The following is a 26,870-nucleotide window of genomic DNA, read 5'->3' on the forward strand; positions in this document are numbered from 1 at the left end:
TAGTTATGAGTTCTTTCTCTCTTTCACCTCTCGTCATTCATACTTCATTATCATATGTATGTCTTATATTCGTTGTTAAAAAATAAAAAAATAAAAAAATAATGATTAAAGAATGGAAAAATAATATAGTTCGATGTTGTTTTATAACAAGAAGGGCTAGATAGTATCTCTGGCAAGTGAAGGGATAAATGTTGTTTGTAGTTCCACTCCAAACTGTTCTTCCCAAGGTTCTCTGATAGCTTTGACAATGGATGACAATGAGTCACTGGTTTCTGTTTTGATCAATACATAACTGTCTGCACACTCTAGTGGACCATCCTATCATTAAAAGAACACATCGCACTTTAATCAGGGTTCGTGCTGAGGTAACCACTTAAATTTCTAAAATTCAAGGACTATTCAAGGAGTATACAAGGACCCAAAAATGAAATTTCAAGGAGTATGTTCAGCTAAATATGCCAAGGTTTTACACAGTGGTTGCATATGGCCGACTTTCAGATTCTCCAGTCTTTTCTGACTAGATCTATTTCAGAAGCATGCAAGTAATGATCAAAGCAAAAATTCAGGAGTTTTCAAGGAGGTTCACTAAAATCATAAAATTCAAGAGCTTTTCAAGTGCCCTTGAAAATGAATTAAATTCAAGGAGTTTTCAAGGAGATTAAGGAGTAGCTCGAACCCTGTTTAATGATAATTTTTGAATTGAATATAGAGTTTCGAGCGCTGTGATTGGAAGAGGGACCCGTGACTATGAGATGATATTCACCAAAAATCACCAAAGCGGAAATAATAATATATTTTTTAATCCTGATTTTTTTCTTTTCTTTGATATATAAGTCTAAAATTATACTTAACCAATAGTCACTCCCCTTCACAGTTTCCTGCGCCATCTTGAAAAGCAGCCGTGCCTTTGCATCGAAGCAAGACGAACGGTGAGCTTGCAATGATAGAGACAATGTGAAGTTGTTCAAGGAGTTAAAAAAGGTGGCGCAGGAACTGCTAAAGGGACTATTATTATAGTCCTATTGAACGAATGCTTATCGCTGAAGGCGAATTTTGAAATAAAAGATCTCAGAAATCAAGATCTTCTTTTCTGATTTTTACCTCTTCTGAGATCACTATGGCATTATGGCAAGGACTGTCTGAGAAGAATTCCTAGAATTTGAACATATTAATCCAGTTAATAAAATTAATAATCGATCCCACGAGATCAAAAAGGATACTGAAGAAATAGAAAACGCGCGCGCGTGTTGTGTGCTGTTATAAAGCACGCGGGGGTTGGCAGAACGCGAGAGAAGTGTTAGGAGAAGCACGATGCGTAGCGGAGTGCTTCTGGACACTTCTCGAATGTTCTGCCAATCCCCAAGTGCTTTATGACTGCACACAGCACAGCAAGCAAGTTTTTTATTTCTTTTATAAAATGACGCAAGGGAAAGTGCGCGCGCGTGCAATGTGCTCTCATAAAGCACGCGCTCCAAACCAATCAGAACGCGACATTCATAAACATATTTTATAAACATCAATAACCAATGAGGTGCACCAAAATTTGAAAAAAAAACTTTAAATTGCACATGAAAAGGCACATGAATATAGATACAACTCAAACAAAGAATCATATTCTCATCAGTGTTTCTCTCACTTACCAAACTTGCGACATCCGTCATCTTGTATTTTGCTATACAATGAAACTGTGGTCCAGATACCGTAGGCGCTGTTTCAAGGTACCTGGGGAAGGGCCACTGAGGGTTTTGCTCAGCTAACGCGATATGGGTCCGGGTCACAATGATAGTTACTGGTTTCAAGTCTCCAACTTAAAAATATAAAGCATTAAAACACGTGATTATGATGGTCTAATAAGCCTCAAGCGAGATGAAATTTTAACACCGTCTCTAGACCAAAATCCTTTTCACATTAATAATAATAATAATAATAATAATAATAAAACTTTATTTAAAGAGGGGACACACAACAGTTACAATAAAACAGCATCGTACTGAAAACCCAGTGGCCCCAGTGGCCCATTGCTTTTGTTCTTTAATTAAGACTATTGTTCCTGTATTCTCTAAGGAATCAAAAGTTTTAATATGAAAGAATTTTAAAAACTATTATGGTATAGAGTCGGGGGTAAAACGTCATCTCGCTTCAGGCTTATAGGCCAGTTTCGAGTTCCAAATTACCACTGTTTTCCTTGATTACAGACTCATTTACACAAATACCAACAGTAAAGTAAAGAATGCAAAACTTCAACAATGCAAACACTTTGAAATTCCACGAACATTCACTGGAACACATGAATATTCTAGTGCACAAATATAGGATATCCCTGAGAAACAGAGAAATCGACACTGGAGTATTGTAAAACACGAAAAAGTCAGAGAAAAGCAAATAAACAAATTCATAAACATGACTCCTGACGGCAATGTCAAGATATGATTGCCTTATTTCTGGGTTCTCAAGTTTCCTTCCTTCATAAAAACAAACGTGAGAATTGTCAGGTTTTCCCTGGTATCGTAGATATGAGTGAGATGTTACGAACGAGCCACTAGAGACCTCTTTACCTTGGACGTAATGTTTTAATTCGTGTCATTTCCTATCCTAGAGTATCATTTTTTTAACGGCTTGGAAATAACAAGACACATGATTATGGATTCAACTGAAACAAATAATGTTATTCTCAAGAGAATTACATGTGGATTGGAATCGTTTTGTTTAGTCCTCCAAATTGAGCAGCTTTGACTTCACACGCAAGGGGTCTTCGGGAGTGACACCTGATTCAAACCCAATCCCAATCCCAATATTCTTTAGACACAGGAACCCCATATACAGATAAGGACAGTAACTCACGTGGTTTGTTAATGTCTTGTATCTTGTAGCCCATTATGAATGCTGACAGATGTGTATCAATATCACTCGCAGTCATCTCGATATTTCTTGGACTGCCATCCTCTCCTGTTGAAGCACTCCTCTATAAGAGATTAAAAATCATTAGGACAAGTCGGGAGCTTATTTATATCTGAGCTTATTTATATATCTTATTCATATCTTATTTATATGTGAGCTGAGTTGATTGGTTTTCTGACTCCGAGGGCTTTTCTGGCTCTCCGGTTTTTTTCTAATTCAAAATGGTCAGAGCCGTGCTCCGGGGTCATACATGCGCTGTATAGCGGCTGCCAGAGGCGCCTTCACAAGCGTTCAGTTCAACCCTTTTGAGCTGCACCACTGCTTTACTTGCGGTGGTGATGCAGTGTGTTAATCGATCTGCGATTTCATATTTTAGATCTCCGATCGACGTTTTTCTTAAATATGAATATATCTCAAGGGATTTTGAGACATGTGGTTGCGCTCCAAGAATCCTATACAGGAGAAAAACAGGCAACAGGCAAGATGTACTCACCTCTGCCTTGCTGTCGTTCGCAGTGAACCTGTAGAACTGTTCCTTGTCTTCGAATCTATTTTCTTTGGACACGTGTTCAATCACACCGCCTTCGACAAGATCCTGCGCCAACTCTACACCCTAGGAAAGAAGGATGTTATTAAAATTACAGATGCACAAGACTCGGTCGTTCTGTAAACTTATTGCACTTAGACATACACGATTCAAGGCTTGTTGTGCCTATAAGGAAACGTTCATAATTCTAACCTTAGCGAATAGACCTATCCCGAATTCGCTTGACTGATCACGAAACAATGGTTTCAAGTCGAGGTTGAACTTGATGAATAAAAGAATCAAGTTCAATCTCGACTTCAAACCATCGTTCCGTGGTCAGTCATGCGAATTCGGGATAGGTCTATTGGAGAGTTCCACAAACGTAACGGTTTCCAGTTTCCAGTACAGTTTTAACCAACCTTTTTGACAATCCCATATTCCCATGATAATATTTCACTTGCATAGAGGGATGATATGACGTACCTCTTGTCTGGTTGTGACTTCTCCGTATCGAATCAGCCAGTCGATAAATTCCTTCCCCACAAAACAGGCGGGGTAACTTCGTAGAAGACTCTGGTAAAAATACACAACAACCACGATTATCATTGACAACACCAGTAAATAATGTTATGATAACATTATCACCAACACAACCTCCTAGTATTATACCATCTAAGGATTGCCATGATAATCATATAAAGAACAAACCTTTCTATCTTTGATCAAAGGTGGTTCTGTAAAATGATTCAACTGCTCAAGAAACCGTTCACCCTATCAGAAAGGAAATCTATCAGTGATTCAGTAATAATTGATATATGTGTTTAGTTGGATATTGAATTGATTAGTTTGTTGGTTGTGATTTGATTATGTGTGGGTTGGTGTGTAGCTGGTCGTGGTGTTGTGACGTATGAATATTTTTGCACGGGCTTCATGTGGAAGTGCTAATTCGGAGGGTCAGGGGGAGTCGTATATAGCAGTAAAGAGAGTCAGGGGTTTACTGTAACTAGAGGAGAGTGAGACTGTCCTAGAATCCCCTCGGGACAGCCAAAAATGTGTAAATTTATTTTTTGAGTTTGTTAGAAGTTAAATGACATTTTGATGACTATAAATTTTTGATCTACAGCGAATCGCGTATTCGTGTGAACGTATGTTCGTGTAAACGTGCAAACTGATTACAAAGGATATATGTAATTGATCGACGAACAACGTTGAATAAAACCTGTGAAAATACACGCATCTCAACTTTCGACCTACTCCCGAGGCAGCGCCGTTTAAAACGCCTACACGTGGATTGATCGGTGGTTTGGTTAGTTGGTCGAGGAGGAGTAGGTTTTTTTTGTGAGTTGGTGATGGGTTGATGTGTTGGTTGTCTAATAGGCAAGTTTCGAATTCCAAATTACCGCTGTGTTCCTTGATTACAGACTCATTTGCACAGGGTTAGCCTCGTATCAGAGTTTAAATATTCACAAACATCAACAGAAAAGTAAAGAACGCACAACTTTAACAATACAAACATTTTGAAACTCGACGGACCTTGACTGGAACACGTGAATATTCTGCACAAACTCAAGGCTAACCCTGAGTAAATGAGTCTGTGATCAAGAAACACAGCGGTAATTTGGAATTCGAAACGTGTCTATTGAGTAGTTGGTTGTTAGTGGGTTAACTGTGAAGTTGGTGGGCGTTTTGACGGTTCGTTGGTTGGTTATTTAGCTAGGTATGTTGATGGGTTTTGTGGGCTGGTCAGTTAGAGCCTTCTGACTGTGATCTATCTTTTACAGCACGCTCTTCAACAAATCCAAGCTATTATGTGATTATATTTACCACAGCACAGAGGTTCTTCTCTTGTATACCAAGCACCTGTGACCTGAAGATAAATGTATAGATTCAGTTTGACGCTGAAATGAGCTGGCTAACCTGCGGCAAATTCTCGCAAAACATCACGAATTTCGCCCGTTTCATCAATAATTTTTGTTGCTGCAAGGATTACAAAAAGTAATGAGAGCGGATAGCTTTTTTGCGCTCTAAGTTTCGCACTTTAAGCCTAGTTAAGCCTCCCGCACGTTCAGTCAATGAGTCTGTATTCAATATTAGAAAGAGTACGTTTATTTGCCAACTCGAAAAAGACCCGACTACTTTACCTGATATGAGCAAGAGTCTGTGGGTTGGACCTTGTTGTCTTGAGGGGCTCCAGTTCCTGACTACCCCTGTGTAAATTGGCTGATTCTAGAAAATATAAGGTTGGATACAGCAGAGTAACGGTTTAGCATAGACTAGTAGAGTCCTAGAGTCCTCTGATACCATGAGGGCGAGAAGACTATAATTATTTTAGTCAAATCAAACAAGTCGGTCAAATATATAGATGCAAACAAGTTTTGAGGTAAAAGTTGTACTGACTGATAAAAAGCTCAAGTCCATCAGTAGTTATCAAGTGGCCGAAGCAGTCAAATATATCTACACAGAATCCTTGTTGGACTCACCTTTGCAACTTCTCAAGTGACAAACTTCATTTAAATAGGTTTATATATTCAAATAACATATTGTAACATACAAATACAAAAAGCTATTTTTTCTGATTTTTTCTCTCGTTAGCTTTGCATTCAACATCCTTTCTGTGAAAATGGTGAGACATACTTATGAGAAGGTGAAGAAAAGCTTCACATCGATTCTTGTCCCTGACGTTGAACGTGTAGCAAGCTGGCGATTCTCCGTTAAATTCCAATCGAAAAGTCTAGAAATGACAAGGGAAAAAACCCGATTATTGTACAGAACGACACAAAGACAGACTTAGACTTAGAGACAAACCGACCGACCACCCGACCGCCGACCGACCGACGGACGGACGGACGGACGGACGGACAGGCAGAGAAATTTATGGATTATTAACGCGGGTTGCATATCTCTTACAATTTTGTGGGATGGGGGTAGGGGAGAGTAATAACGCCATTTAACAATGTTAATTGCTTACTATCAATCACGTGACTTTTTGGAGTATAAAATAAATAAAAATAAATAAATAAAACATTTAATATTTAGGTTATGGGTGTGGTGTGTTGTTGATGGGAGTGAACCCCTTGGTAGTGTTACATATGGAAAGCACCGCCTTACCTGACATCCAAAACTAAAATCAACGTACTGTAAATGATCAAGCGAGTGAGATGAAATCAGAGACAAACATTCATCAGCGCTCAACCTGTAGAGAACCAATCCACATCATACTCAATTCTTGATAAATTCCATAATAACGCGACTCTGAATAGACCTCCGCTTAACTAGGGCGTAAATTTTTTCCTATTTCAGAGTACGTGTTATTCTATTGAGAGTAAAATTCTTCGTTTGAGCGGTATCCATATTCATGTGTCTTCTCGTGCGCAACAGTTAAACAAAGAAATGATACTCTAGGGAATGAGAAGTAGTCTGAAATAGGAAAAGTACGCCCAAGGGAAAGAGATCTATCAAAGTACGGGGTTCACAACTTCATTTCCCTGTCAAATTTTTGGCAAAATCACGGTCTCAGGAATGAAGTTTGTAAAAAAAAAAAACTGCATTTCTTTTATTCTTTTGTCATGTTTGGGGGCGATCAAGCCATCGACAGAAAAATAGCTTAACAGTCTGATCTTGTGGTTTGGATCACTTTTTAATCTCTCCTGTTTGGAGATTTTCCAGTGATAGACTATCAGCCTTTCAAAACCACTTTTGTTCCAGTAAAAAGTAATCCCATTTCCATTTTGATGACTTCCTATTCCCAGTACTTCAAATCCCATTCCCCAGTTCTCATTTCCTATTTTATCTCTTCAAGTGTGGGAATAAAAATAGGTATATAATACAGACTAACCCAGCTGTCTCGACCAGTTTACAGATGTATACAGCCATGTTAGATATCACTAGTACTGCGCATGTCTCTTCTGTGTCCCCGTAAACCACGACAGGCGCCTGGAAATAATGATGACAGATGTGAAACACGATGACTTAAGCATACCTAACCATTTCCTAACAAGGTAATGACCACAATTCGTCAGACCACTTATCGACCACCTGTCATTCACTCTCCGACCACTAGTTATCTGTGCACCGACCATTACCTCACCACCTGTTTTCCACTCCCCAACCATTTATCGACCACCTGTCATCTACTCTTTGACCACTAGTTATCTGTGCACCGACCATTACCTCACCACCTGTTTTCCACTCCCCAACCATTTATCGATCACCTGTCATCTACTCTTTGACCACTAGTTATCTGTGCACCGACCATTACCTCACCACCTGTTTTCCACTCCCCAACCATTTATCGACCACCTGTCATCTACTCTTTGACCACTAGTTATCTGTGCACCGACCATTACCTCACCACCTGTTTTCCACTCCCCAACCATTTATCGACCACCTGTCATCTACTCTTTGACCACTAGTTATCTGTGCACCGACCATTACCTCACCACCTGTTTTCCACTCCCCAACCATTTATCGACCGCCTGACATCTACTCTCCGACCACTAGTTATCTGTGCACTGACCATTACCTCACCATCAACAGACCACTTATCGACCACCTGTCATTCACTCTCCGACCACTAGTTATCTGTGCACCGACCATTACCTCACCACCTGTTTTCCACTCCCCAACCATTTATCGACCACCTGTCATCTACTCTTTGACCACTAGTTATCTGTGCACCGACCATTACCTCACCACCAGTTTTCCACTCCTCAACCATTTATCGACCGCCTGACATCTACTCTCCGACCACTAGTTATCTGTGCACCGACAATTATCCACTCATCAACTATTAACTAACCACATAATATCTGCACAGCAATCATAACCCAACCATTTGTCATCCACTCATCGACCATATCAATATATAAAAGCTATTCTAGGCCAATAACAATGCAGCAAAATAGAGTAGATGCATTCTTGTACGTTTGGGTGGGTGACCACTAAACTTACTTTGATAAGACAAGACAAAACCTCGCCCGCTCCTCCAGTAAACAAGGACACTTCAAAATACAGCTTCAAACGGTGATCACATTCCTTGAATTCATCTGGGGGAATCTCATAACACAGAGATGACGAAATACTAGGAGTAGGTCCGCCATTGTTCAAACTACTACCCAACAGCGGCCCAGACATCTTGTTACTTAACTTTGAAAAGAGATTCACAAACACATTGGGCTGTGCTGGAGGTGAACTTTGAGGTATTTTTGGTTGACTGGGAGTCGTAGGTTTTGTTTCAGGCGTTATCTCTTGGCGTGGAAGAGATGAGTCAGTCTCGAGTGTTGAGGGTTTACTAGAAGACGTTTTTAACGAGATAGGACTATCTATTACACGCCTTTGTAAAGCACTTTTAGTACCACTAGTATCCATAGATTTGGACATAAAATATTTCGATTCTGAGTCTTTGAGTGAGTTACTTAAAGCACTGGTTCTTGTAGGTGAAGCACTTTTCCCAAGGTAATCATTCTTTTTCTCATAAACCACATATCCTACCGTCTTGTTTATAGTATAGGAATTTCTATTTTCTTTTTTCTTAGGAAAGTCTGTTCCATTTAGCTCAGTATTGAAATCTTTCTTTTCCAAAGATAAATCTTTAACTTTAGCACTGTCATTTATTTTATATCCTTTTGTGTTGTTTATGGCGTAAACTTTTGTGTCTGTCGATTCCTTTGCACTTTTAAGTAGATCTTGTTTTTCATTAATATCGTTATCTTTGCTGTACGTGTAGCTATCAGGTTGTGGAAATACTGTGGGGCTATCCTCCTTCTGAGGAATCAGTTCAGGCATCTTTTGCGCCTCATTCAACCTGAAAATGAACAGAATTCTATAATTAAGATAAGGATAAAATTTACGCCTCCGACTGGTGGAAAAATTGCAGCAGGATTTTCCATATTGCTTACTATCAATCACGTGACTTTTTGGAGTTGACTGGGGGGCAAACAAGAAGTTGACTGGGGGGCAACTAGCGGATGCTAAGTCAAAATATATCAAAATAAGTCCTCAAACTATTGTATTTGACTATTTTCACGCCATCAAACCAGAAAACAAGAGATCAAAACAACCTCCAGGATTCTACAAGCCATCAAAAAAAAGCTATTACCGGAAGTGACGTCTATTGATAGCAAACTATTGCTGGGTTTCATTTAACGCCACCCGGTTAGCTCAGTTGGTAAGAGTGTACGGTCTGTTGTGCGGGAGGTCGTTGTTCAAGCCTCGGCCGGACCAACACTCAGGGTCTTAAAATAACTGAGGAGAAGGTGCTGCCTTTGTAATTACATCTGCAAATCGTTAGGCCTTCACGTGGCTCGGATGATTACGTTAATGGCGGTCCCGTCCCTAATTAACTAGAGACGTTAACAGAGGACCACAAGTTTATCAGTTGAATTACTGTCAAGTGTTATCCTCTATAAACAAAGTTAATTATTATTATTATTATTATTTCCTGTCTCGTGTGGAATGTTCATCAGCTGAATCACAAGTTTTCAATAGAATTCTTTCTGGTTGACAGCACCATTTGAAGCAGATAATCTGAAGATTTAAGATTTTTATCAGCTTGCCGAAACCCAGCAATTCCTGTAGTGATCATAGTCGGGTAACACAGATATTTTGCACTTGTCATTAAATCTTAAAAAAACATCGTGAAAAGAGAGATATACAACGGCCTGTCGAATACTGTGGTAGTAGTGAAGCAGAAGAAAGCATGGATAGTGTGTGCTAGCTAAATATATTTTTCAAGTTTCATAGTCTTTTTTTTTTTTTTTTTTTTTTTCGTGAAATAAAGATTCAAAGGCCTATCACTAGTTATAGCCGAAACGTAATGTGTTTACCAAATCTACGCGTTTTATCAATAATCTTACATTCAATATCATGTCTGAACGAGAAAGCCTCAAAGATACTAAAGATTTCAATAAAGTAAATAAATAAAATTGTACGCACAACACAACAATGGCTTTATTTACCAAGTGTTTCCAGTTGTCACATCAGTTCTTCTGTCCATGGGAAGTTTCTCCTCGTGGTTGTCAATCATTGGATCACGTGATTTCTCAACAGGATTAACCTCAATGATTTGTATGCTTCCACAATCAGGGCATATGTGTTGGTCACGTGGTTTAGAAGTTTGCTCGGTGAAGTAAGCCGAGCACTTCAGGCACTGGAAAAGTTAAAATCGTCAGAAACCTAAATTTATAATAATTGTAAAATGGCAACACTGCATTGTCGAGGTATGGAATCGACAATAGCTGCTCAACCAATCAGCGCGTGAGATTAGTACACATCCAAAAAATGCTTGGACAAGGCATGGTAAAGATCACAGCAGGTTGTCTTTGCGGTGCGGTTTTCTCAGTAGAAAACTCAGGCACAAACGCGGTCATTTCACGGCAAGGCATACGCAAGACCAACCACACTGTACGAGTATTTACCGGCTCTCCATCCAATTAAATGCCCGAAACACAACACGAACAAGGCGTGGACACGGTCACGCCAATGTCACTGAACTGCCAGACATTGCGCGAGGAAAAAAACGCAATTCAAAATTCTAGAAACCTTCAAGGTTGCTGCACGTTTACGGCACCGACTTTTTTTTTACAGTCATATGAAAACTGCTCTAATATTTACATACAGGTCAGTCTTTTTAAAACACCTACCTGCAAATGCTCAGATATGACGACGTTTTTAGCCTCTTCATTAGACATGATCATAGGAAACAGAAGTTCTATCAATTGCTAGAGGAAAGTGAAAAAGAAACATTAGAAAACTAAAAGAATTTGGTCTTATGCAGGTAGACCATGATGTTTCGCTTTTATTTATTTAATTTTTTTTAAAGAGATCGGATTGCAATTGACCTCATTAGGCTTTGCAAAAGAGCTAAAACTGGAAAACCTGGAGTCAAACCCTCGAATCGAGGGAGTAAACCTAACAAACTCTACTAACACGAGATGCTGGGTGCAGTAATCGAGCCCAAGACCCAAGAGGTGAGAGAAGAGGAAACCGTCACACCCTAAACCCCCCCCCCCCCTCCCCTCATTTCAAAAAACCTTGTCGGTTGCAAATGTGAAATTTGAAATCCGAGACCGAGTAGCATGCTGCAAAACGTAATATATTCACAGCCGAACAACGTAGTTTCCTTTTAGATTGGAATATGAAGCATAATCTTTGAGATGTGAATGTGGTTTTTCGCATTTTTGCCAGAAAACCTTAAATAACAAAAATCATGATCTGATCGCCCAATTCAGATCTCGGACAGACAATGTTTTTTGAACTTAGGTGTAAATTAAAAAGCTTCTAATGAGTTTCGTTTGCTTCAAATATCAACTGGTTGTAGCATGTATACCTCAGCACTCCCCCTGTCCTCCATGATGTAGTAACGTTCTTTACGTTTTCTGCTCAGATAGTCAAACTTCAAGTGCACAACTATTTCCCCGTCTCCTGATTTCTCTAGATTAGCAGCAACGAGACTGCCTATCTCTAACTTGCACGTAACCTACGAAAAAAATATATGAGGGAATGAAAGAGGTCGAATCAACAATAATTCTGAAATAAAAAATGACGAGAAAATGTAGTTATGGATTTCGAGAGGGTGAAACGTGACAATTTCCCACTTTGGAAAGATAAACTTGTGGCCCTCTATGTTTAACGTCTCTAAGTAAGACGAGACCGCCTTTTTACGTAATCATACGAGCCACGGCGAAGGTCTAACCTGAGCAAGGGCAGCACCTTCTACTCTAAACAGATGTTTGTGAGTCCGGCCGCGGAGGCTTAAATCCATGACCTCTCGCACAACAGACCGGTGCCCAAACACTTAAACCAACTGGAAGGAGGTAAGGCCTTGTAGTGTTGGATATATTGTGTAAGCCTGATTTTTCGCTGTCATAGTATTACTTCCACTCTGGCAAACCGGCTTTGGAAACTCAAAACCACCACTCTAACAGTAATTATCGTCTCAGAATCACTGGTCACTCGACCAATCACAGCGCGAGAAACTCTATATTCAAGTGTAAAATTATACTAAACAGGACACTAGAGAAAAACGTTTGCGCATGCGTACATTTCGGCACGTTTTCTAATAATTTTGAAGAGTTTGAGTGAGAAAATAAATGTTTGTTTTCTCCAAGTATACAAAAATGTTCAAGAGTACATTTTTGTCAGACCAAGATACTGTATTAACAAACACAATATGAAAGAATTAGCCTTAAGTTTCAAGCATGGACACTAAGTTTTGGCATTTTGTGAAGTCCAATTCATCAGGCATGTTTGAAAGTCAAATTTACTTATGTTTTGACTAATTTGCATACGGATTCTGAGCATGCGCAGACGATTTTCCCTCGTGTCACTAAACAGAGGGTATTACACGGTGGCACAAAGATATGGGGTTTATCTTCGAGTAGTGAAAATATTTTCAACACGAGAAGGTAGACTTCATATCTAAAAACCCACGTATAATTTTAATTTTATTTTTTTGACACATTCACAAACAAGAACATGTTAAAGCTGTATTTAAGTGAGCGGGAAAACATTGGAAAAGACGTCATCGATATCTTTTGTGTGTGGATTTGAAAACTGTCACTGAGGTCCCGGATGTAATTCATATGTAAAGTACGAGTGGCGTATTGCCCAGTAAAACACTAATGTCTATATAGTAAAATATGATAATGCACTGTTGGAGCCATCTTACCTTTCCATCAAAATAGCCTCTTTCTCGAATAAAGTGTTCAGTAATGGTAACGAGCAAGTCTCGATCATCTTCATCTTCTTGCTCCTCGTTCGGTAAGTGAAGCGCCTTTAGCGTCACTAGAAATGGCTGATTAATACCTAGACATAATAGAAAATGTTACCCGTAGATTACTGAGAGGATTGGTGAGTACACACAAAAATCCGTGAAAATATATGCATGCAATACATATGGAGCGAAGGGTAGAGTAGCGCTCAGAAGGGCACTCGTCCCCAGCGTCGCGGGTCCGAATCCTGGACTCAGAAGTCACATCGAAGTCCCCTAGTTTGGTTAGCCTAGAGGCTGTTCCAAATCAAGGCAACGTCAAAGTCTTAAGGTTTTTATTTGCAAAGCAATACACAGGAAGACTTGCTCGCTCGTCGGTTTATGATACTTCACAACTCTTGATTAAAAAACTCAACGCACGCCCTTTTCATATTAATATATGTATATACAAACCATCATCTGACTGATAGCTTTCATTAGAGCTGCTCTTCTGACTTGAAGATAAGTTCATCACTAGAGCCACTGGTTCTTGCGACATCACGTAAGGAGAAATGTTCGAAACATCATTTTTGTTATCTATATCCATATCTAAAAATATACAATTAAGGTGTGCCTTTTTAATAGACCGTTTTCTTAAGGTTGCGTGCGCAACTAATCTTGACGGGCCACAAAAATGAAAAACGCAAATTCAGCAAAATTGAGAAAAATCGAGGCGGTTCATTGCAGGCCCTACCTTTCCTCTCTTCCTCTCCCTCAGTCCCCCTCCCCTCCCCTTTGGGCCTCTACGCAGGCTATCCCTCTCCTATTCCTTCTACATTTTTTCTTTTTTTTTTTCCCCCGTCTACCTCTTGTTGAATGGGATAACAATAACCCCTTCTATAATCAAGGAATATAAAACTGCTGCTTTTGTCTCTGTACTGTGATATAAACATTGGGAAGCATGGGTGGCGTAGCGGTGAGAGCGCTTGCCCCTCATCATTGTTTGTTGGTTGTCTCCTGCGCTTCGAGGGTTTTCCAGGTGCTCCGGTTTTCCTCCCTCCGCAAAAAAATCAATTTCTAAACTCCTATTGGAATTTCAGTGGAAGAATGTTGATGAATCCTTTCTTTTTAATGTTTTATTAAAACAAGATGGGCCGTGTACAACAAGAGAGAAGCAAGCTTAGGAACATGAGGCAAAGCCGAGAGCATTTCTCTTACTTTTCGAGTACTCTACAGCTACAGCTGCTTATATCACAGTAAAGAGACATCAGCAGCCGTTTATTTTGCTTTTATAAAATATTGTTGAACGATTTTCTGCGAGCGTGTCTGTCCCCAAATATAAACCCGCTAGCCAGCCCTATCAGCGCGCCCGATATATCTCAAATATCTTAAAAAATGTATATACAAACCTTTATCTGACTGATAGCTTTCATTGGAGCTGCTCTTCCGACTTGAAGGTAAGTTCATCTCAGTCACGTGTTCTTGCGACACCAGGTAAGGAGAAGTGTTCGAAATATCACTTTCGTTATCGATGTCTATATCTACAAATATACAACAAAAGCTCTAAGGTGTTTTTTTTTTAAATAAATAAAATGAAGATATTGTTTATAAATCTTTTTATCTAATCATTTTATTCCTTCCTATCTTTCCTCTACTTTTCCATTCCTTCATCCATTTTTGCTTTTCTTCTTCTTTTTTTTTCTTTTTCTTTTTTGCTTCTGGCCTATGAGTCAATAGCCCATTCGGGCTTGAGGACTAATTGCTAAGAAGTTATTACCTTGATAGGATGACGTTTTACTTGCTGATGATCTGTTCTCGCCATGTAGCACGGTATTTACTGCAGGCAACCAGTCTATATAACATTATGGGTGTTATACAAAACAACTGTACATCAGAAAACACAGTTAATCATATAAGACAATAACACATTTGTTAACTTGTTATTGAAAACTTCTTTTTTCTTCCTTTCTTTCTTTCCTTTCTTTCTTTCCTTTCTTTCCACCCGACCACCCACCCACCCATTCATCCATCCGACTGCCACCCACTCAGCCATCCACCTGACCACCACCCTCCCATTTATCCACCTGGCCACTACCCATCCATCCACCCAACCTTCTACCCATCCACCCAACCTTCTACCCATCCACCCAACCTTCCACCCATCCCTCCACCTGACCAACCAACCACCATCCATCTACCAGACCACCACTCATCCATTTATCCACCCAACCATCCATCCACCTGACCACCCACCCATCCACCTGGCCATCATGCACCCACCCACTCTCCATTCCATCCATCCATCCACCCAACCACCCATCCATCCACCCAACCAACCACACATCCACCCATCCGACTACCACCTACCCACCCATCTATCCACCCATCCATCCATCCAACCAACCAAACATCCATCCATCTATATGACCACCGGAAAACCCATCGTTCCTTTACTTTCCTTCATTCACAAGCAAGATAAGCACAACTTTAACTCACGTGCTCCGCCTAGATCTCTTGCTTTCTTCAGCCTCTCGATGTCTTGTGAGTGTTCAAGTGATCGCTCAACTGGGGCTGAAGCAAAATAATGAGTCAGGAATAAGAATAACGATGGTTATAACCCAACAAGGACTCTAAAAGATCTTACAAGATGTTGAAGAGCTCGCGGATTCGCCCTCATCTACATCCTTATTAATGGAAATCTGTCTTGCTTTAAGCTTACGAACTTTCTTTTTCTACAAAACAACAAAAACACAACAGTTGAAATATAAAGTCCACAGAATCGTACATTTCTCACTCATATGATAACCATTCGTAAGGAAAGCCATTTTAATGTCAGACTATGGAAAGTAAAGCACTGTGTATGTTTCCCACTCTAAGGAAAACCTTTCTATAAACTCAATTCAAGTGAAACTTAAAACTTTAAGTGACAATAATGAAAAACATCCACTATATTTCTTAGCTAAAGTTTAATTTCTTACCCTCTTCTCAGCCGGTGCCACAACTAAAGGTTGGTCTACATAACCCTGTGGGGATTCTGGGCGAGGAACAGATTCACTGTCTGCTGCAGTTCTCAGGTTTCTCGGTGATAACACAGATGGTTGACTCGGTAAATATGACAGTAAAGATGCAGGTTGAACACTGCAACCTACAAACTAATAAAACAGAATCCAATACAACGCATTTATTATTCATTTAGTATTATTTCTTTGGATCAATGTCAATGTTAACTTTATTTAGGCAGGGTGGCCCATTCAGCAACTAGGTTGGTATCCATAGGTGTCCTGCAAGTGTCGTTAAAACGCACACGAACCATTTGACAATACCTTAAGTACTGATTCTACATGAAGTAAATAGCTGAATTCAAAAGGTAAAATATTTCTTGATTTGAGTGATGCGTCTTTAAGTTATGAAGGTTTATATTATATTTTTTTGACATCAAGTAAGATATTTGAGCCAGTATTTGTCGTAACTCTTAATACTAAATGCTGGCCGTTATGAGAAAACAAATTTTAAACTACTTTTAGGTAAGAAATATTTTACCATAATTCAATGTACTTCGTGTAGAATCAGTACCGAAAGTATTGTCGAAGGGTTCATGTACGCTGTAACTCTTCGGAAGGTAATTATAAGATGTTTAAGTGATAACATAGTATGTAAACAAGGATATGCCAGGGCAAGTAGCGTAGCGATAGCCCAATAATTTGAGGGGGAGAGGTACATGTAACTGTAACTAGCAATTTTTATAAACATGTCAAGCAGTGCAAAAAATAAATTCCATTTCACACTATGAGTCATTATTCTCAGAATAATAGTTTTTGTTTGAGTTCTATCCATATTCATGTGTCTTCTCATGAACAACTGTTAAACAAAGACATGATACTCTAGGGAATGTAATAATAATAGTCACTTAGTCATATCACAGTTATATAACCATGGCATAGTATATAAACCGGTGTGGTAATTATAGTATATCTCATATCTTATAATAATCAGACAACACTTACTGATTTTTCCAGAGGAGAGAGTTTCTGATTGTCTAAATACATCTGAAATATAAAAACGATGAGTTCAGAAGAAATTGGGCACTAATCAGCAACAACATGAGTAGAAACGAGGTTCAGGGACAACAAAATAATAATTGCCTCATTACATGGGAAAACATTTTCGCGAGCCAACAAATCAAAGTGTCACAAAAATATAATAAAACAAAAATTTTCGTTCTTAGCATCTACGTTGTATGCAAGTTGTATGTATACTTTGTTGTATACCACGTGTCACTCTCTTGAGAATAATATTCTTTGTTTCACTTGTAGTTGTATCCACAGTTATGTGTCTTCTCATGTGCAATCGTTAAACAAATAACATGTGGTCTGAAACTACTGTACACCCTTGAGCTAAAAATGTTCAATCCTAATGCTTAGTCAACCAGCATGTGACCCCCCTCCTGTCCTCCCCTCTCCCATTGTGTGGTACTTACATCCCCCTGGTGAGGAACTGGTGACAGACATGACACTGCTTGTACTCTATAGTCATCATAAAAACACAGGGGGTTACCAGACAGATGTAACTGAAAAAAAGAGGAAAAAGAACAACTGAATGGGGTAAACTCATTACAGAATTATGGGGAGGGCCAAGGGAAACTAAACTAAAGGGTACATAGCAAACTAGTCAGGTTGTTAAAAGTATTTGGGATGGAGGGGGGGGGGGAGGGGGGTCCCAGCTCTTTGCCTTACTACAGCCCTAGTAGAGTTATGAAGATCCATTCAAGGCTTAGGGAAAACCAAAAAATGAAAAAGCAATGAGTATGTTTTTTTGAGTTGCACCAGTATTGCTCATATACTGTGTATTAAGTCTTTGAGGGAGTTCGGCTGTCAGCTTAGTAAGTTACTAGTAAATATCATATCCATGGCCCTTAACTGAAATACATTGTACATACATGCTTCTTGATTATGCCAACTATTGCACAGTCTTTTTCTAAATTTATAGATTTACATAATTTCTTGCATTGCGTTTATTTACTAATAGCTAGATTACTTACTGCTGATAGATTGTGTAAATGTGCTAAAGGGAATAGTTCTTGGAAGGAAGCAATGCAGTTATTGGACACATCCAAAGTCTCGAGCAAACCAAAGTGCTGGATTCCTGTGTTATGAATCATCGAAGTAAAGCATGTTAATGACACCTTTGTATTTATTGGCTGGTTAAAAAAAAAGAAAGAAAGAAAATCTTGAAGAATCCACTACGACAACAGAGATCTAATTATAAATTTGTTTTCCATGATGAATAGGCCATTTGTTTTAACTCCAGAAACCAGAAATCAAGCCGAGCGTTCATTCCTTGGAAACGACATTTAAATATTGGGGTTCATTTTAACACAACTACTGGCTTTGATGGTGTAGGGACCAAAACCTGATAGTTCAAATGGCTCATTAATTTGGAATGCTTCCAAAAGTTGGTTCTGTTTTCAAAAGCTGGGGAGGGGGGGGGAGGTTCAATGGATGCCCATGCCCCCCCTGAAAATGTGAACTACAAAATTTACACTGATTTTTGTTTTGTAACCCTAACCAAAAAAAATTTCATGTAGATTAGCGCCTGTACACAGGCGATAAATCTATGACATTGTTCGCACAATAATAAAATTAACTAAATGAAGACTGAGAATTTAACTAAACCATTACCTCTCAAGTCTTGTATGTTATTATTTCGTAGAATCAATATTTTCAGTTGAAATCTTGTAATGCTGACAGCAGGAAGAGAGGGAACTTTGTTTAGTTGATTGTAACCAAGGTTAAGATACTGAAGACCAGTGAGAAACTGGAAAACACAGCATATTTATAACTTGTAACTATTATCAAATAGAGGTACTAAATAATTATGTATGTATGTATGTATGTATGTATGTATGTATGCATGTATGCATGTATGTAAGTGTGTAAGTGCATATGTATGTAAGTGTGCATGTATGTGTGTGTATGTATGTGTGTGTGTGTGTGTGTGTGTGTGTGTGTGTGTGTATGTATGCATGTATGCATATATGTATGTATGTATGCATATATGTATGTATGTATATATGTAAGTGTGTAAGTGCGTATGTATGTAAGTGTGTATGTATGTGTATGTGTGTGTGTGTGTGTGTGTGTGTGTGTGTGTGTGTGTATAAATCAGAATAGAGTAATATAAAATGAAACATGTTGAACAAAAGCATTAACGGAATATTCAAAACATTTATTAGAAGGGAAAATAGCTTAGCATTTTTTATTGGTGGGTGCATGTGTGATGAAGTGGTTTACTGCTAACCTCTCCCAAAGAAGTCAGGGTCCACAACCTGGCTAAGATTGGGTCATATATGAGTTGCGTTTGTTTGAGGTTTTGCTTGTTCTCTCCCTTGCCACAAGGGTTTTTTCTGTGTTCCTCATTTAGGGTGCAAGAGCTTGTTTAACCTCTTAGGTTTTTCTCTGGCACCCTTCACAAAACATGTAAATAATCCATGTCCCCTATTGTCCATTCTTGAGGCACCTGAGTGGCATGGGTACCGGCAGTACTGAGTGATTGAAGATTAGAAGATGGAACTCTCTTCTACTGTATATATTGTACTATTATGTGGGATAATATGTGAGATATTTGAGGTAAACTTGATAAGTTTTTAAGCTTCCTTGCTTTCATTTTCTCAAGAGACATTCAAAATGAATTAGTTAAATAGAGTGATGGTTATATACCTGCCAACAATCCTCTTCCTCGGGGGATGCAATATTATTATGGCTCAAATTCAACACCTCAATAGCTGGTAGAACTTTCTGATAACAAAAAATAATCAGAACACAAATAAATACAATTTTTTTACAAGGAAACCTATGAGACAGATAGCCTAAGGCCATTGTTTTAGGAATAATTATTTTGGTAAAGAATTCTCACAGAAAATAAAATAAAACACAAAAGAACACCAAAAATTATTAAAATAAATAAATAAATAAATAAACGAACCAAAACAAAACTAAAATGAACTACTACATCAAAATATAAATTAATGGAAAGTTAGTTAGAAAAACGTTACACGAGGTACCGAGTAAAGACTGGTTCGATGATTATTTTTGGCGCTAATTTTTCTTATGCTAAGCTAAAACACTAAAATAATAACATGCTAAACTAGAATATAATAAGACAAACTACATAAAAATATACAACAATATATATTTTTTAATTGCTTGGAAAAGCCCCAAATCCGCGTTTACACGAGGTAACCGAGTAAAGACTTGGTCGAGGATCATTTTGGCGCGAATTTTGCGCAAGCGCGTGATACTTTTGGCGGGAAGCAATTTGAAGGGAGCCGTTAGCTGCCGTTGAAGAAGACAAGACGAAGAGAATATTGGCTTAAAAAAAACTCAAAATGTCCTCACTAAATGAGGTTAGAGACATGCTGCTTATAAGCCACAGTCTCAATATTATAACAGACGAAGAACTTCTTTTGTTAATGCTGGAAAATTCTGGGAAAAGATCGAGAAAATCAAGTTTTCCTTACGACGACTACGAGCCGTTCAGCCTTGACGACATGGACGAAGACGAGTGCAAGTCTGACTTTCGTTTTGAAAAAGACCATATTCCTTGGCTTGCAGAATTGCTTGAACTGCCTGAAAAACTTAGTTTCTCAGGGAGTATAAAGGTAGAAAATGTCGAAGGGTTGTGTTTGGTGCTAAAACAGATGACTAATCCGTGCCAAAAAAACGACTTGATTCAATGCTTCGGAAGACCAATAACTGAACTACGAATGATTACAAACAAGGTTATCGATTATTTATACAGGGCTCATAAACACAGAATTACTAAATGGAACGAAGAAATTCTTAGTTCAGACTATCTACAACAATATTCTGCAGCTATTTCTTCAAAAGGAGGAGTTCTCGAGAACTGTTTTGGATTCGTTGACTGTCCGGTACGACAAAACAACCGCAAAATATTCAATGAAGAAAAACCTGTTTACTCACTCAAATACCAGAATGTAGTACTCCCGAATGGAATGATAGCCCACACGTATGGACCAATAGGTATTCATTTTATTTATTCATTTTTAGTGTAAAAAAAATAGATTTAAAAAATACTACATATTGTTTGCAGTATTTATCGTTTGGGTTACCTGTGGAATTTTTCTGAACCACAGGAAACCCAGAAGATAAACAACAACTTTACGGTTAGCACTCGTTTCCTTGGATCAAAAGGACCTTAGAGTGTCAAACAACAAAATGTATATATTGTGTTACTGCCTCGTTCTATCCAAAAGGTCATTTTGACTCTAGAATTTCAAGTACTGTGATGGATTAGAATATTTCATACAATATAAATCTGCACTAGCAATCACAAGTACTGTGTAAAATAAAAAGATTCCTGGCTAGCAGGAGCTAGGGTTTCCCTGGCATTTGTCTAGCATGCAAAGAAAGATTGACAGGGCTCTGGAGTTAAGAGTGACAAAGTGTCTAAAAACAGTATTGCTTGGTATCAATCAGCTGAATGAATCTCATTACCAGCCTTCAATACTCCTATTTACAGTTCCTTTCAGTGATCGCAAATAATAGTTCTAAGTTGAGGCTGGAGTTACTGCACATGATAAACTTTAGTTTTGCTATGAACAGCAACTCCAACCTCGGCTTGGAACTATTATTCTTGGTCACTGAACGGAACTGTAAAATGGAGTATTGCCCCCATGTACCAATGTATATACATGTATGTAGATATTTAGAGTAAACTTTGCCATTCAGCTGATAAAGATTCCACTTGAGAATTTACATATATTGATAGTGACCTATTGATATTTTCAGATGGAAAAAGACATGACTCCACATTACTGGGAGATTCTAATCTTCTTCCTGACTTGGAGCAATTTGCATCCACTCCAAATGGTCATACAATGTGCATATATGGTAATCCTTCGTATCCAATCAGAATTCACCTGAAGGCACCTTACAAGCAGTGCAAGGACTCAGAACTTACACCAGAGAAGGAGGCTTACAACAAATCAATGAGTGAAGTAAAATCACCTACAGAGTGGCTTTTTCCTGATGTGTTCAACTCATTTAAGTTCTTAGACTATCAGAACAATCACAAGATTAGTTTGGATTATGTGTCCAAAATGCATGTTGTATGTTGTTTAGTGCAAAATGCCCTGACATGTTTCTATGGAAATGAAACAGCAAAGTTTTTCAACCTGGAACCACCTGCAATTGAGGATTACTTTTCCTAAAGTAATTCTTATTCTGACTTGATTAGCTGGATTTGTTAAAGTTTTGAAACAATATATAAAACATTTAAATAATATAATATATGTATACAAATCATCTACAACTTGCAAATGTGCCAATTTATGTATAGGCAATCACATTTGTTGAAGTGACATATTTTGATGTGGAGTTGTTAAAGTTTAATTTGAATCATTATTTTGCAGTGTAATTCAAATAATTCAAATGTAAGTATTTATTAAGGAATTCATAAATCCAGTTCATCCATGGTAACTGCAATCATTGAATGAGTTCAAAAGAAGCAAGGCTCATATTATTGGATAGATTAAAAGATAAAGTTCTGAATTATTTATTAAATATAAAATATAATTAATATATTTTGGTATTCATGATAATATATGTATGTAGAATATGCAGTTCAGTTTAAAAGCATTAATCATACAGTGTAGATCATGACTAGTTTAACTTCTCAATTTGTGAAAGAATCCAATGATATGTGCATTATATTAAATTGAATAAATACATTAATTTACTGTAAGATAAAGCCAAAAAAACGATGAAGGTTGTGTACTCTAGCATGCTTCTCTGTATGATGCGCCCCTGCTGCATCTCAGAGATTTATAAGTATTGATCCAAGCTAACCATATTGGTTATCCATTCGGCAATGATCGACTACTTTTCGCAACAACAAAATTTGTTGCACCAACTTGCAATGCAGTTATGTTGCATGACAAGTTGCTCAATTTATTACCCTCCCTATACAGTCATGAAGTGCAGCTGGTGTAGCAGTGAAAGCACTCGCCTTCCACCAAGGAGACCCAGCATTTGATTTCTGGGCATTGTTGTATGAACGGTGGATAGTGCTATATCTGATGGATAAATCCTCGTCCAGTGGATAAGACAAGTCAATATTGTTGAACGAGTTTGCGCAAGGGTTTATCTGTCCTCTGATATAAACACGGTAGCCAGCCAATCAGCATGCAAGTTATATCTAAAATATTTTATATAAAAAAGGGCACATAAAACAAGGGGTATATTTACCACAGAGTCATCAAGGTGATCAATGCTATTATAGCTTAGGTTCACTTCTCGTAGGTGTTGCCATGCCACATTTGTGCTTGATAGGTCTCCACCACAGCATATAAATATTTCCTAAAGTTTAAAAACAATGATGTAAACAATCAGGATGTTGAGAAAACATAACAGTTCATCATAGGAAATCATGACATGAGGTGAAGTAGCTGGCTGTGATCCAACACAAGAAACAGAAGATATTTCATAGATAAAAAGCCGGTGTTTAGTTCAAAGCAATCCCAGAAGCTCCGGTGGCTGCTGGCTCATTCTGAAAGCCCTGAAGTAGTTTACAGCTTCTCAAGTGGAAAAAGCAATTATTTGAGGATTTTAGATACTTTTGTCTACAATAGTATCTTGACCAATCAGAGCGCACATGATAACTCTGTTACTTTATAAAAAGATTTGCATTTTCATCTTTTATGTCAAAGTCTCAACACACAAATAACCAAACACAGCATTACATCAAATTACACATTCCTCTAACTCCAACGAAAATCTGAAACATCAGTAAGATTTTTCAATTTTTCACGGTGCAAAATTTACCCTTTTATCATTACTTGTACATCATCAGGGACTGGACAACAAGCTCAGAAAACACTTACATTTAGTGCAAATGCCGAACGCATGCATGTTAGCCCTTTCAATTGCTTCCTAAGACTTTGAAGACCAAGGATGTAGCCAAGTGGAACCTTCTTGACCTTAGAAAACGAAATGAATAATTATACCAGAATGATCGATGGATGGAAAGATAATAAAATTAAATAACTAGTTACTAGTTGGATTGCGGGTGTGTCAAAGCAATTATTACCTCAAGGTATTGTACGTTCTTGAAATGGGAAATGCTTAGCAAGGTATCAAATCTGGCAGAAGGTCCTGGAATAAGCTGTAGGATGAAAAACAAAGGGAATAAGGAAGAAGAAATACTGTAAGATGATGCAAAATATAATAATAGGGAATGCAAGATATATTCAATATATCAAGGAAAATATATAGGGGTATAAGCACCTATGGTGGAATCTGGGGCTCCACAATTATTAATGGTTGTTATAGCTGTACCAATTACTATTAATTTGATACAATTGACACTACTTACTTTAAGAGATAAAGCCTTTTTTGTAAGATCATGTAAATAAGCAACACATGGGGAACTGCTCTTGCTGTAGCAAAGTCCAGCTTCAGTTTGCCCATTATTACCTGAAACAGTAAGTCGCATATAAGAGTATAGGTCAAACAACTTTATATGAGCCGTACGTCTATACACATTGAAAACAATATATAATAATTAGGTAATTTTATTTTGTCATTAGGCGTGGCTCATGTAAAGTTCAATGTTTAAACTTCATAATTAATAACCCCACTATAAGGGCAAGAAAATATATCTATTATATTTTTTTGTTGAATTATTAATAACATTATCCATCATAACCAACAGCCCTCACTATAGACCCCATGCAGGACATCAGAATGCAGCTCATTTTGGAGGGCAAAACAGGATTCCAATTACTTTCTCAGGAGATTGAAATTCTTAATATTTTGTCCTCCAAATTGAGCTCCTTTGACATCACATCAAGGGGGGATCCAACCAAAATTTTAGGGGGGAAGGCTATTTGAGTTTCTCCCATCAACACAACGGAAAACAATATAAAAAAGCATCGTTTTTTTCTGCTGAAGAGGGGGCTTCAGCCTCCCTTTGCCCCACCCCCCCTGGATCTGCCCTTGCACATGCAAGGATTCCATAGGCAGTACAAGTCATAATGTGAGAGGTTGAATGATTGAAGGTTAATACACATTTCATGTACATGTAGGTTCCAATGTACCCTACTTTCTGTTTAGTCATACCCCAAAACACAAGTAGAAGGATCTCCAAGAATTACATGTAAAATGTAAAATTCAATACTTCTTTCTACTGGATGAAATCTCCCATTTAAGGTCCCTTGGGCTTTATCGTATTGCTTTAAATTAATATAAATGAAAGAAACCAAATGAAATACTATTATGTGTTAGTAAAAATACACAGGTAATATTATAGAAAATCTCGCGCACTGATTGGTCAAGAAACTCACACTATCACACGATAATCACCTCCAGCGATATTCCTAAATGGCGGCCAGCCACTTTGTTGCTGTTACCGGGAAAAAAATGTCTTTTATCTTCTTTTTTTCTATCTTTTGAAAGAATCACCTGTGTATTTATACTAAAACAATTATTTGCCTCAGCCTCAGTGAATAGCGGAGAATATTTACCTCCCTGATATTCACTTCACCTTCGGCGAATTTGTTAAATACTAGCTGACAGCTTATATTAAACCATTATCACATATACTCAATTAAAGAATCGTTGTCGGGTTCAGAAACATAGAACATAGAAGCTGAGACCGAAATAGCACATGGGAAGTATAATTAGATGCATGCTGTGACCGGCAAACTGTGGAATCATCCACTGTTTTTAATACGCGTTAGGCATTTTAAACTGACTGCATGGATGGTGCACATGAATAAATTATAATATAATTATATCATTTTTCATGTGCCATTTCGGTCTCAGCTTTTATGTTCTATGTTTCTGAACCCAAAAACGATTCTTCAGTTGAGTGTATACATCAAATATATAACCAACACAGCTACTATAGCCCAAGACATTTAGGTTTTTGGCTTTTGTCCATCAAAAAAGTCTAACTAAATAAAACAATGTAAATTTGAATCATGAATTAACCCAGATTATCAAGTTATAGTTAATTGTCTTGGTCATTTAATCATGGAAATAAGAATATAATCTTACCAGAATGCAACTGCTCAAAACATCTGTTCAAGTACACAACAGAAGTAGTTGTCAAACATAGTTTGCTCTCCCCTCTTAAGATTGTATCTTCTATAGAAGAAACAATATAAAACTTGTCAAACACTTAATTAGTTAATGATTTTACTGGAGTTAAACAATAAGCTTAAGTAAGCTTATAAGTATATATATTTAAGTAGAGAGAATAAGAGAAAAATATCAAATGCCCTTGGCATATTTAAGGTTTAATATATCATGTGACGTTAATATCTGAAGTAGGCTGAAATGTGATCTCTTGGAGGAAAACAATTGTGAAAGTGAAAACACTAAATTAATAAAAATTCACAATCCGTACTTTTTAAAGCACATTATATTCGATTAAATAGCTTAATAATGTGGGCCGTTAAATAAACTTCAAACACGTTGAAAAGTAGGACGTGATCAAAACATCGCATGTGTTTCAGTCGTGTTAACTTGTTGTTTTTGAAGCAATTGTCTTATCATTTCTTACCATGTTTTCTCAGGATGGTAGACAACTTCCTTAAGAGTTCATCACCGCTACTTTCTTGCATGTTCGAGGATCATAACATTGATTTCATATCGTTTTTCAGTCAGATCACGATCTTATTTTGGATAAAGTGTGTTCGATTATAAACTGTTTGAGAACGAGGCCGGTCAATACTGT

The 26,870-nt window shown here is 37.9% G+C and overlaps 2 protein-coding genes across 2 annotated transcripts; one reads left to right on the forward strand and one right to left on the reverse strand.

Moving 5' to 3' along the window:
* On the reverse strand, nucleotides 1-26,855 carry LOC116287408 (serine/threonine-protein kinase 11-interacting protein). The gene is made up of 34 exons (XM_031694087.2): nucleotides 26,697-26,855; nucleotides 26,189-26,278; nucleotides 24,504-24,604; nucleotides 24,219-24,293; nucleotides 24,013-24,108; nucleotides 23,378-23,488; nucleotides 19,829-19,906; nucleotides 18,791-18,926; nucleotides 18,151-18,254; nucleotides 17,590-17,679; nucleotides 17,117-17,158; nucleotides 16,091-16,264; nucleotides 15,757-15,844; nucleotides 15,609-15,683; nucleotides 14,890-14,964; nucleotides 14,522-14,653; nucleotides 13,587-13,721; nucleotides 13,092-13,228; nucleotides 11,751-11,900; nucleotides 11,065-11,142; nucleotides 10,381-10,571; nucleotides 8,375-9,227; nucleotides 7,260-7,357; nucleotides 6,533-6,617; nucleotides 6,059-6,155; nucleotides 5,566-5,650; nucleotides 5,249-5,291; nucleotides 4,133-4,195; nucleotides 3,908-3,997; nucleotides 3,392-3,511; nucleotides 2,842-2,962; nucleotides 1,641-1,807; nucleotides 1,102-1,152; nucleotides 1-318 (listed from the first exon to the last, which is right to left on the reverse strand). The coding sequence occupies exons 1-34, from the start codon at nucleotides 26,755-26,757 to the stop codon at nucleotides 157-159; spliced, it is 4,254 nt and encodes a 1,417-aa protein (XP_031549947.1). The 5' UTR covers nucleotides 26,758-26,855; the 3' UTR covers nucleotides 1-156.
* Nucleotides 20,444-22,474, forward strand: LOC116287416 (uncharacterized). Its single transcript, XM_031694098.2, has 2 exons — nucleotides 20,444-21,151; nucleotides 21,920-22,474. Exons 1-2 carry the CDS (start codon nucleotides 20,497-20,499, stop codon nucleotides 22,339-22,341), a joined length of 1,077 nt encoding a protein of 358 aa, XP_031549958.1. The 5' UTR covers nucleotides 20,444-20,496; the 3' UTR covers nucleotides 22,342-22,474.
* Nucleotides 26,856-26,870: the final 15 nt, after the last annotated feature.

Source organism: Actinia tenebrosa, unplaced genomic scaffold (assembly GCF_029948245.1).
Source record: "Actinia tenebrosa isolate PJP-AT-01 unplaced genomic scaffold, QUT_ActTen_1.0 PGA_scaffold4__44_contigs__length_22323623, whole genome shotgun sequence".
Lineage (NCBI taxonomy): Eukaryota > Metazoa > Cnidaria > Anthozoa > Actiniaria > Actiniidae > Actinia > Actinia tenebrosa.